Here is a 13,044-nt window from a genome sequence, read left to right as displayed (position 1 = left end):
GGTTCTGCCAGGCATCTGTGGCTGTTCCCATCCTTCCTCCGCTTGGTCTTACCCAAGATGGCAGCTCCTGGAGCAGCTGAGCATCCTGAACTAGGAAGCAATGGATTTCTTGCTTCTGCCATAAGTTCTCCCAGCTGTAAGCCTTCCAAGCTTACAAATATTCCTTTATATGTGGTTCAGAGTTCTGAGACCATCCCTTGAGCCTGCTTGGTCGGGTATTCAGTGTTGTTGCTCTCAGAGCTCCTTACTGCAGTTCCACCCGATCCGCCATCTTGTTTGTTCTCCCCATTCTCTTTTAATTCCATTTTTCCATGAACTTTTTGAAGCCTCCTCCTAATTATTTAGGAGCTCTGATAGCATAGTGTCAGGCTGCTAATCTCACAGTCAGCGTTGAAACTTCCAGCAGTTCCTTGTGAGAAAGATGAGGCTTTCTGCTCTCATTAAGATTTACAGCCTCGGAAACCCTATACAGAGTCACTATGAGTCAGATCCGACTCCATGGCACATCACCACCACTGCTGCCACCACCTATTTCCTGAAACTTTTCTCTATGGTATAATATACTTAATGAAAATGAACTTGTCAGTTCCTGAAAATTGTAGGTCTTGTAAATATATACAGTGTACCGACAGTCCCTTTAATGTGGTTGGGGTGGCAGGTTCTCTGTTGAGATCTCCTGCCCTCTACTCTACTTCCTACAGAGCAGATGCTTGTGTGAGAACTGGAAGACACTAAGATCTTTCCACAAAGTAACTTGTAGCTTGACTGTCTGTCAATTAAAAAAAAAAAAAAAAAAAATTATGTATTTTGTTTTTGCAAAACAGGTACCAATTCAACAGTTTTTTCATGTGTAACTCAGTGACGGTGATTATATTCTTCTAGTTGTGTGACCAATTTTAACGTCCTTTTTTGAATTTGTAATCTTTTGAATTGCTTCTGTCAGTTAGATTCTTCTACATAGATTAGTTCTTAAAAGAGCATAATGTTTGAAACAGACATTTTTCCTCTCAAAAATTTTTTAATCCTTATTTTTTAATATAATCCTAAAGTAGTAGAAATAAAAATAGGAAAAAATGAACTTTGCATTAATGAGTTTTATGCAGAAGTACTGTAGACTCTTGTGGGGACAGTAGTGTTCTGTATCTTGACTGTATCACTGTCAGTATCCTGGTTGCTATTGTACTATGGCATTTCAAGGTATTACCTTTTTGGGAAACCTGGTAACGGGCACACAGGATCACTGTATTATAGTTTTTTATAGCTGCATCTCAATCTGCACTCATCTTCAAACAAAAAGTTTACTTAAAAACGTAAGAAAATTGAAATAAAGAAGCCAGTCTAATTGTTACTTATTCCTTTTTGTTTTACAGGTGTGTATGATATAGTAAATAACCTTGGTTCCCTTGTGGCCAGATTGATATTCCAGCCCATAGAGGAGAGCTTTTACATATTCTTTGCTAAGGTGCTGGAGAGAGAAAAGGGCGCCACACTTCAGAAGCAGGTAGTCTTGGTTCTTAAGCTGTTGTCTCTCAATTGTACTCTCCCTCTAATTGAAAGACAAACAGAAACATGGAAGCATCTGTTTCCTTCTGTTTGAGATGAAATGTTCTTCAAGATTTCAGTCTGCTGTCACAGTCTGAATGGTGGCAGAACCCTGACAGGACTTCTTCCACTACTGTTTTTTTCCCTGACTGGTCCTTCTTTCTCACCCCTTTGTCCTTCTTTGTGACCTTATTCTTGGCCCAGCCCGCAAAACTCCTCCTTTGGGCAACTTGCCTCTCTAATTGTCCCCTGTGCTGTGCAAACACTTTTCCATGGTCTCCTTTTAGTGTAAGAATAAAGTTATCTTCCTGCATTCTCAGATTCTCAAGACCCTTCAGGGTGAGCCTAGGATGCAGAGAGGCTGGAGAAAGGCTAAACTAGGGCCTTGCTCCCTGGGAGGATAGGACGTGTTCATGTGATTTCACTCAACACACCGTTTATTTAAGCATCTCTTGGGCTGTGAGAATCTACATATTCTGACTCTACACACCGTCACTACCATCAAGTTGATAAGTTGATTCCAACTCATAGCAGCCCTGTAGAGGGCTTCTAAGGCTGCAAATCCTCACAGGAGCAGAAAGCCTCCTTTTTCTCCCATGGAGCAGCTAGTGGGTTTGAAGTGCCAATCTTATGATTAGCAGTCCAATGTTTATCCTACAGTGCCATAGAGAGGAAGAGGTTTTGAGCCAAGAGTATTTGATTGTAGAAACTTCACTTTTTCTAAAGCACTTGTCTCTGACATCTTAGAATTAAAAGCAAGCAAGGTTGATCTCTTTCACAGCTTAGAAGAAATTTGCAAAAAATAAAAAATAGCTTATGCATAATATTTTAGGATGAGCTGATCTGACTCAGTCTGATTTAGAAGTTACTTCCCTAAGTGTGCTTTGATAGTAACATCTGAATGTTGAGACATTCTTCAGGAGAAGCTCTCTGACAGAGCTAGCTAGCATTTATTATAACCTGCTGCCTAGTTAAAATTAGGGAAAGGTGTTTCCTAAACAACATTTAAAATAATTTGGTTTAAGTATTGGTCATTGGTTCAACTCCACCAGCTGGTCCTTGGGAGAAAGATGAGGCTGTCTGCCCTCTAAGGATGTTCGGTCTCAGAAACCCTGGGGGCAGTGCTCCTCTGTCCTGGAGAGTTACTGTGCACCAGAACCAACTCAACAGCAGTGGGGGTTTTGCTGTTGATTTTTAATGAATTAAAAATCAAGCACCCCCCTCCCTACCCAAGGAGGCCCACACTGCCTTTTGTCTTCATTTGATAGTAGATGTAGGAAGAAACAGGCTACAGGAAAGCAGTGGTGTCCCTCACTCATTTGAAAGAATGACCTGCAAAATGGCAAAGGGGGCAGGGAGTTTTCTTTCAGCTCATGATTCATCCAACTTCCTTCCCTTTTCCCCTGGGCCCAGGAGGATGTTGCTGTGGCCGCCGTGGTTTTGGAGTCCCTGCTCAAGCTGGCCCTGCTGACTGGCCTGACCATCGCTGTGTTTGGCTTTGCCTATTCTCAGCTGGCTTTGGACATCTATGGAGGTGCCATGCTTAGCTCAGGATCAGGTATGCTCATAGAAGTTGAGTTGTGTGTCAGCGGAGGGAAAGTGGCCTGGGGCTGGGGCTGTGGAACTGCTCCCCTTACACAAGGTCAGACACGTGGTCAGGGTGTGGGCAGGGGCTTTTGCACCAGGCAATGCACTTCCCCAGCCTCGCCTGGAGAAGTTGCAATGACTCCAACCACTGTTGGCTTTTTTCTCAGGCCTAGAATGTATTTTGCCAACCATTTCCCTGCCCTCCCTCTGGGGTGAGAGAGGAAGGCAGAGAGCAAACTCTAATGAGCCTCCGCCTGGTACTAAACACATCTGAAGACAGTAAATGCCACATAAATCTCACAGCCTGATGTGTAAAAGTCTCTCAAGAATTACTCAGAGCGATTTGCAGAGAATAAAATTGATCTTGGCAAATAAAATGGTATGGCTAATCCAGTGACTCTTGGTTTTGAAGGAAAAGAGTACTGACTGTGTCCAACTTTGAAACTCCTGATGCCCAGACAACTGAGCATCTTACAGGACTTACTTTACCACTTGGCTCAGAATTGAGGCCTCTATTGTCCTTGGGGATAATGTTACTAATTTGAAATGGCACTGAGTCATAGGATGCCAGCTCATTTGTAGCGTTTCCATCATCTTTGTAGTTCTTCAGGTCACTATAACAAGCTCCCTGAAGACTTCATTCTGCTGCTCCATGTCAGTGTGAAGGGTTCTGTCAAGTGCATCAGCACATCCTGTCTCCACTATAATGGGACACAAACTTTTGGTATTAGTGCAAGAAGGGCCAAATTTCTGCACTTGAGTAAAGATCATTAAGTTTAGATAAACACCTGCTTTGATGCCAGCATGCAGCTCCCTGGGGATTACTGTAGGAGCCCTGGGGGCACAGTGGTAAAAGCATTCTGCTGCTAACCAAAGGTCAGTGGTGCAAACTCACCAACCTTTCTGTGGGAGAAAGATTTGGCAGTTTTCTTCCTTAAACATTTGTTGTTGATAAGTGCCTTGGAGTCAGTTTCAACTCATAGCAGCCTTGTATAGGGTTTCCAGGGAGCGGTTTGAACCACTGACCTTGTAATTATCAGTCTAGTGCTTATCCTACAGTGCCACATCACAAGCCCTCCATAAAGAATGGTGGTGGTTCATTATGTGCCATGGAGTTGGAAAATTCCAACTCATAGCAACCCTATATAGGGTTTCTGAGGCTGTAAATCTTTACAGGAGCAGAAAACTTCATTTTTCTCCTTTGCTGCTCGTAGTTTTGAACTGCTGATCTTAAGGTTAGCAGCCCAACTCATAATCACTACGCTACCAAAACTCCTTGCCATAAAGATTGTTGTTGTTAAGTGTCATCGAGTCAGTTCCGACCCATAGAGACCCGTTTCTGAGGAGCGACTGGTAAGCTTGAACCACCGACATTGCAGTTCAGACGGCTTTGCAGTCTGGCGCATTAATCCACAGCGCCACACTAGGATTCCTTAAGGATTAGTATTTGGTAATTAAGTGCCATCAAGTCAGCTCCCACTCATAGTGACCCTGAGTAGGGTTTCCGAGGAGCAGCTGGTAGGTTTGAACCACTGACCTTGCAGTTAACAGTCCAGTGCTTTTTCCACAGCAGGACCCCTTCATGAAGATTTGTTGTGGTTGTTGTTAAGTGCCATCGAGTTGGTTCTGACTCATAGTGACCCTGTATAGAGTTTCCAAGGAGCACCTGGTAGGTTTGAACCATCGCCTTGTATTTATAACTGACCTTGTAGTCTAGTGCTACAGCGCCACACCAGAACTCCATCCTTAATGATTGATGGTGGGTGACAGTTATGTGCCATGCAGTTGGTTTCAACTCATAGTGACCCTGTATAGGGTTTCCAAGGCTGTAAATCTTTATGGGATCAGAAAGCCTCATCTTTTTCCCATGAAACTGCTGGTAGTTTCAAACTGCTGACTTTGAGGTTAGCAGCCCGACTCGTAACCACTATGCTTCCAGAGCTCCATGAAAATTGTTGTTGTTATGTGCTGTGGAGTCAGTTCCAACTCATAGTGACCCTGTACGGGATTTCCGAGGCTGTGAATCTTTACGGGAGCAGAAAGCCTCATCTTTCTCCCTTGGAACAGCTGGTAGTTTTGAACTGCTGACCATGAGATTAGCAGCCTGATTTGTAACCGCTGTGCTACCACAGCTCCTTCATAAAGATGACAGACATCCTTGGAAATCCTATAGGGGCAGTTCTGCTCTGTCTTATAGGCTCTATGAGTCAGAATCGACTCAGCAGCAATGGGTGCGCGTTTGGGGCTTGCTGTGAGAAGTACATTTGGATCAGGCAACTGCAAGGAGGCCTCATCAGGATTCATAAAGTTATGTTTACATTCAGAAATGGGACTCAACTATTTCATGGTAGCTTTGCCCCTCTAGAAAGGCAGTCATCAAGGAACAACCTAATCACATTATGTGGGGAGAGGGCTATCCCGTCATTATAATGTTCACCTGGTACAGTAGTTAATCATAGACAAGACATAGACAAAGTGACTGTGTAGTCCTATGTACATGAGCTGCTCCTACAGTTTTGAGTATGGATTAAAAGAGCCAATGTTAGTTGAGTTCTGGAGTAGTATTTTCTGTCTCTAGTGGTTTAATGCCAGAGTCATTACTAATTTTAGGCTCAGAATGTGCTCTCTCTCCCATCTCATCTTTAGAGAAAGAGAATGATTCTCCTTTCTCCGTGTCTTAACAATTGTGTGCTTGGTGTGTCACTTGGGGTCTACATGACCATTAGTATCTCTAATTTCACTCACAGTCCTGTCAGTGCCACTGCCTGCCTCAGCAGGGCTCTTTGACATATTTGTCTTTTCATTAAGGCTGCTTCTCATTTTGACCAGACTTCCAGCTCTCTCTAAGATCCATGGGCCTTTCCCTCTGCTGGTGCCCACACTACCCCTCATCTTCTTGCCCCACTCTTGAGTCTTGTTCTAGTGCTATATATCTGTGTGCCTTTCCTGTGTCAGAAAGTATTAACATTGCCCCCTCCTACCCCTCAATCTTTTTGGATCACTTAAATACTCCGTAAAACTTGGCTTTCCCCAGAAAGTCTTCTTGGCTTAATCAGCAAAGAATGACAGCTTTCTGTGGCTCAGCCCCACCATGTTAGTTTTGAAAGTGGAATTTTCAACACTGCTGTACTCTTTTTCTCCCCAGGGCATGTTTGTCTTTGTCCTCTTGAAGTAGGCCTTCCTTTTACCTGAGTGCTCCTCTTAGAATCTAAGATTCTACACATGCCCAAGCATAGTGTAGACAGCTTTTGGGTAGAGTATGGTTTGACTTTGCTTTTTTGAGGTTAGGATTATATATAATCAGGGACTTTGTAAATGAGAGATCTTCACACCTACTTTTACAATTTTGCTGTTGTTGTTGCTGTGTGCCATCGAGTCAGTTCTGACCCATAGCGACCCTGTATAGGGTTTCCAAGGAGCAGCTGGTGAACTTGAACCACCAACCTTGCAGTTCAAATGGCTTTGCAGTCTGGCACATTAACCCACAGCACCACACCAGGACTCCTTTACAACTTTAGGGAAACAGAAACATCCACTGAACTTCCCTGAGATTTTTCACATTTATCTTTAAGGTGCTTTTTTTATGCCCTTTATTTTTCAAAATCTTTTATTCTTCTCTGCCCCTTCACTTCAGTCCATGGTTTAAGGATCCATCCATAAATCCCAGAATTTCAACTTTCCCCCCCAAACTGACTTTAAACCATTCTATCTAAACAAGTGTTTCACTCAAGAGTTTCTTCTCCAGGCTTAAAGCAACTCACTATCCACCTTCATATGGACCTACACATGCCATCAGCAGGTGAGACTACAAGTAGATACAAGGTACCTCCTTTTCTGCATCTGCCAGTGAGGGAGGATGAAGAGAAATGGGAAGCACAGATTACAGCCCTGTGTTGTTGTCGAGGGACAGAGCCTGGTCCCGCCTCCTTCACTGGAGCCTTCCCTCAGTGAAGGTGGGGGCCCGGCTGCTTTCTGCAGGAGCCCAAGAAACAAATGCAACACGCTAAAATGTAGAATCTAGGAGAAGGCCATGGAAAAGACTTCATCAGGCCTGTGACTGCCCTTAAGCTCTTTGGGGTCTCCACAGCACTGGCGTCTTTCTGTTTTTTTCAAAAAATTTTATTGTGAATTGAGTGATAGCTTACGTGGGAGAACATCGGTTTTACACTCATCATTTCATTGCAATGATTACAGTCTCCATGCATCATCATTCAACAGTATTTTTGCTTCTATTCCCTCTGTTGTTTTTTTGTTGTGGGGGTGGGGGGGAGAAGTACACAAAACCACTCAGGAGTGTATAATCATTTGTATAACTAAAGGGCACATTCTGTAAGCCTACAGGCATCTTTCTTATTAAACAGCTTTTATAAATTATAAATGAGTTCTAAATTGAGAGTCTGGAACTTCAATTCCCCTTTTTATAGTGGTTAATTTTTTTTGTTTTGTTTTTATGATTGTTGGGTGACATCTAGTGTATTCCGACTCCATGCACTATACATTGCCCAGTTTTTCTTCATTGAGATCTAATTTACATCGAGTACAATTCTCTTAAGTCCAGTTTGATGAGTTTGGGCAAATATATACACCTGTGTCTCAGTCCTACTCCCTGAATGGCAAATTAGAGGCAACCACAATTCTAATATTCATCACCATATATTTTCAGTTTTGTTCTAAAAAAACTCCTATAAATGAAATAATACTGCACATAATACACAGTTTTGTTCGGCTGCTTTCCCTCAAGATCTTTGAGATTCATCCATGTCTGTTTTCCCCCATTATTGCTGAGAAACAAAAGGGCAATTTTGTGTAGATGGACCATTGCATGTTTATCTTTTTTTCCATTGATGTGCAGTTTTGGCTATTATGAATGTAAATACTTTGATTGATTTTGTACAAGTGTTTTTGTGAACATGTATGTTCATTTCTGCTGGATATATACCTAAGGAGTGGAATTTCTGCATTGTAGGTTGGATGCATGTGTATTTTATTAGAGAGATTACCTCTTGACGATTGATCTCCCTTAAGAAAGGGGGATCAGTGCCATTATGAAGGCTCCTATTCTTTTGTAGACTTTTCCAAAGCTTGTTCATTAGCTGTAGAATTCCATGACTGTGTTTTAAGGGAAGAAAATAACATTACAGGCTCCAGTTCTTGCTACAAATTTGTGGCTGTTGTGTCTTGCTATTTCCTGCTGTTCCTGGGGCCTGGACTTTCCCCCAAGGCCTTTTTTTCAGGACTTGTTCAGCTGAGGTTCTCTTAATTGCAACCATTTAAAGACTTTAAATGTTCAAACTAGCAGGCTTTTTCATGCTGGTTAAAAGGTGAGATTTACTTATTGGCCAGATAAGCTTTTAGTTGTTAAGCTAGAGAGCTCTATTCACAATTGCCCTTTTGTTTTTAGTCATTTAGTCAGTGCCCTGGAATGCTGGAGAACCTTCTAGATCTTTGAGACCACAGGCTTGAGTGTGTCTCCTGCCTGGTAATGCTGCCCACAGGACTGATGACCAGGTTCTCGTATTCTCTGAGCTCTCAGCAGAGCTGAGGGACACCTGGGCCTCCCGTTTGGGCTGTGGAGTCTTGGTGGGTTGTCTCCTTCTAGGTCCTGTTTTGCTGCGTTTCTATTGTCTCTACGTCCTCCTGCTTGCCATCAATGGAGTGACCGAATGTTTCACGTTTGCTGCCATGAGCAAAGAGGAGGTTGACAGGTGCGTAACCTAGAAAGGTACACCTTATACTTGGTCTTCAGGCAAAATGTACTGAATGTACTTTTAGAGGTAAACATTAGACCCCTCAGGATCACCACTGCACCGACACAACTCAGTTCATGCTCCTCACCATAGAGCTGGGAGGCAACAGTTATTCTCTGCTGACTTCCTGGAGGGAGAAGTATTGGCCTAGTCAGTAGACAAGCTAGACTCCCATTCCTCCAGCTCTTTGCCCTGTGTCCCCTCTCCTCAGAGAAAGACCCAAATGTACATATACATTTTGTCATATTGTGTTCCCACCCATTGACTAGGTCATGATCCTGGCTCTAGCATCTCAGCCAGGCTCAACCCAGGCTGTGGGCCAAAATCCCTCCTGGAGCTTGTTAGAAATGCAGACTCCTGGCTACCTTGCCTCCACCAGTCTCTCTCCCACTTCTGGGGGATCCGCAGGGACTGCCTGCACCGTATATGCTTGTATGCTTCAAAAGCTCCTCCATAATTTTGATGTGAGTTCCTGGCTAAGAGCCTCTGCCCCATACCTGGGATCATCTGCTTCTTGTGTCCCAAGGTATGAAAAGCAACTAAGCAGTAGGATGCAGTCAGAGAGAAGGATAGAACTGATAAGGGGAGAGGAGAAAAAGAGCAGAAAATAGAAAGGGTAGGTGCAGGTGATGAGCAAATGGCCTGTTACTCCGGTGCCCATTGAGGCCTGAGTCCCTTGAGCATTTTCATACTATCTCTGTAAAGCCTTCAGTGCTGTTGAGACCACTTAGAGGCCCCAGGGTGGGGTGGGACAGAAAAGGGCTAGCTCAAAAAGTTAGGGAGCTCTTAGTCTTCAGAGCAGCCTCTATCTGCTTCTCCTCTGGAACTGCTCACACAGAAGCTTGTTGACTATGTTTACTGTACAGTGGCTGAGAACTAAAGTCTAGATCCGCACCCCCAGCCAGACTGATCAGATTCTCCTAGGAAGCTTCTCCCAGACCAACTAAATTAGAATTTGGGGGGAGGTTGGACCAGGGAATTGGTTGTATTACACAACTCCTGGGTATTCTAATGGTAGATAGGACTTTGGACTGATGGCCCATTCCAGGATAAGATACGTTGAGCATTGAGAACCCATTACTCACTTAGGTATACATAAATGAAACAGCAAAAGGTTCACAAAGCAGTTATTACCCAGTTACATGTACAATGTGCTGACAATTTTTATTCTGTTCTGCCTCATTTTTCCAAAAAGGCTCACTAGATTGATTTCCTAACTTACAATTTTAAAATAATAGTCCAGATTTGTTTTTGTTTTTACTTTCAATAGTTAAATTTCTAACTGTAAAGCTTCTTTAAGTTCTATTATTTTTCTTTTTTCATGGATGAAAAGGTCGGCTTAACTCTAAAAAAAACCAAAAAACAAAAACAAAAGAAGACTTGTTCTTTGAAAGCCCTGTCTAGCGTTGAATAATTTTTAATACAAAGTAAAACTTGCTGAGTGAGACACTGTGGATTGTGGAAAGAGCCTAAGACTAGGAGTCTGACTCTTTAAAAATAACTTCAGCATTATCATTGAGGGAGAAAGTCAACAATAAACTCATTTGAAATGTTCAAAACGTTCTACCAAATCACAAGGAGTATGGACAGCTACTAGTTGCTGTCTTTCCTTTTCTGTTACACTGAACCAAAGGAAACACCCTGTTAAATGTGTTGTAATGGAATTCTGGTGTCATGTAAACGTGTAGAAAATTATTTTCAAGTTGTTAGTTAACACAGGGAAAAGACAGAGCATCTTCTAATGCACCTTTCATCTTAGGGTAATCACTTCCCCGAAGATTAAAACATGACTTTAAGCACAGTTTTCAGATATGTATTAAACATACCAGCCCTGGTTCTGTCTGGACTTCAAGCTCCAGGTTCTGCTCTGAGTACAAGGATCTCCTGAGCTCTTCACAGACCCTGATCCTTTTTCACCTGTATGAATTTAACCAGATAGAATAATGCTAGTAATGGGTTTTTATTGTAGAATTGGGTAGCTTAGTTAAATGTTATGGTTGATAAAGATGAGTTCACACTGGACATTATAGAGTCTGAATTAAAAATAAAATATTGATAAGCACATGGACTTTTACCAAACCAAATTCTGCTTAACCAATGTTTGTCTCTAAATAAAAATAGAATATTCAGTTAGATGTGAACTACTGGAACTTCCTTTGAATTGTAAGCTGTTCCTTTTTTTAAAAAATGACCTCATATTAAGATTAAGTATATTTAGAATATGATTGGTGGACTTTTGAATATGCACTACTGAAGAGTTTTTGTTCTGTTTTATTAAGGACATCCCATTTTCGTTTCACACAACAAATATTTTTGAGCGTCTGCACTCTTTAACAGGCATTGTTTTGAGCTCTGAGAAGACAGGAGTGAATAAGACAGATGGAGAAATCCCTGCTTTCCTGGAACTGATGTTCTACTGGGGGAAGCAGATAGTGAGCAAGTAAATAAATAAAAAATTGGAGTGATGTGCAGAGAACTGAAATAGGGTTTTTGTGGGGAGAGTTCTTGTGGTTGTTAAGTGCTGTGGAGTCAGTTCCGACTCATAGTGACTCTGTATAGGGTTTCCGGGGAGAAGCTGGTGAGCTTGAACCACCGACCTCAAAGCTCAAACTGATCTTGCAGTCCAGCGCATTAACCTGCAGTGCCACAGTAGGACTCCATGGGGAGAGTAGGAGTCTTTTTATATGAGGTAATTTGGGCAGGCTCCTCTGAGCAGATGGCATTTAAGCTGAGTCCTGCATGACCGAGAAGAGTCTGCCATGAAAAGATGGAGGCAGAGCCTACCTTTGAAAGGATGAAGATTAACAGCTTCTTTGTCCAATTTGCTGGTTGTTGTGTATGCAACATGGAGTTGGACTCCTTTAACTGTCTACTGATGGATGAGTGTAGTCTAATTATGCTGGCACCTGGGAGATCACTGCCCTCTTTGTGGAGGCTCCAGAGGCAACCCTGTACGGCTGGCTGTTCCTTGAAGTGTTTAATTAGCACACACTGCAAGATACTTGGGTCATTGCTGCAGAGAACATCTGTGACCATCCATCTTTTGATGAACCAAATTTTAAGTCCCATATCTTCTTGGGAGGCATGGAGAAATAAGCATTCTTAAATAAATAACTTTGGTTGATGTTAACCAAACCTTTTAGTCATTATTGTCACTGATTAATAATTTTTCATTGATTGAGAAAGTGGTATTTTCATTGCAGCTTTCAAATTTCCATATTTTTCTGAAAAGTGGATTAAGGCTATAGGTTATGAATTCTAGGAAGTTCAGCAGCTGCAGAGCCCTCTTGTGGTGGCAAACAACTGTTCTCATTATGATATGCTTCTTCTAAATGGCCACTTCAAAGAGACTGTACTGTTAAATTTGTCCCTGCTTGAATTAGCATGAATTAGCTGTTGGTTTTACTTGGTGTTGGGTGGGGATGACTTCAAAAGTTTGTGAATCTATGGTTTAAACTTCAAGGAGAGTGACATTTTCATGACACCCAGTATTTTAAAGCATATACAGCGCCCACATCAACAGTGTTCATATGTATATATGATGCATATGTGGTGCGTATAGTACACATAGGAAACTAACAGAGGGATTGTGCAGTTTGCAAAACTGTGTAACATACATAATTTGCACAAAAACATGGCAACTTTAGCTGTATTTAAAACCAACTAGATTATGGAATCTCTGAGGTTCTTTTCTGTGAATTCATGTTTAGTCACTTAAAGAATATTTTTTTGGTAGCAGTGCTATCTTGGGACCATGTACCCATTGCCCTAACTTGCGTCTCCCTCTCCCTAGGTACAACTTCACAATGCTGGCCCTGTCATCCTCATTCCTGGTGTTTGCCTATCTCCTGACCCGTTGGTGTGGCAGTGTGGGCTTCATCTTGGCCAACTGCTTTAATATGAGCATTCGGATCACACAAAGCCTTTCCTTCATCCACCGCTACTACCAAAAGAGCCCTCACAGGCCCCTGGCTGGCCTGTACCTGTCACCAGCCCTCCTCGGGGCATTTGCCCTTAGTGGTGGGATTACTGGTTTATCAGAGGTGAGACTCCCTACAGCCCTCACACCACATGCATTTGTAGTCTGTCCACTATCCCTGCAGTGGTGGGATTACTGGTATATCAGAGGTGAGACTCCCTGCAGCCCTCACACCACAAGCATTTGTAG

General features: G+C 42.5%; 1 protein-coding gene across 1 annotated transcript in view; it reads left to right on the top strand.

Moving 5' to 3' along the window:
• The window catches only part of RFT1 (RFT1 homolog (S. cerevisiae)), a 78,660-nt gene that overhangs the window by 55,509 nt on the left and 10,107 nt on the right, over positions 1-13,044 (top strand). Inside the window, exons 8-11 of the mRNA XM_006876059.1 lie at positions 1,371-1,501; positions 2,956-3,100; positions 8,729-8,834; positions 12,670-12,919. Coding sequence (XP_006876121.1) covers positions 1,371-1,501; positions 2,956-3,100; positions 8,729-8,834; positions 12,670-12,919 — 632 coding nt within the window. The remainder of the gene's footprint in view (positions 1-1,370; positions 1,502-2,955; positions 3,101-8,728; positions 8,835-12,669; positions 12,920-13,044) is intronic.

The sequence above is a fragment of the Chrysochloris asiatica genome, unplaced genomic scaffold (genome assembly GCF_000296735.1).
Source record: "Chrysochloris asiatica unplaced genomic scaffold, ChrAsi1.0 scaffold00350, whole genome shotgun sequence".
Lineage (NCBI taxonomy): Eukaryota > Metazoa > Chordata > Mammalia > Afrosoricida > Chrysochloridae > Chrysochloris > Chrysochloris asiatica.
Note: the sequence above shows the minus strand (reverse complement) of the source record. Positions and strands in the feature narration are given on the sequence as shown.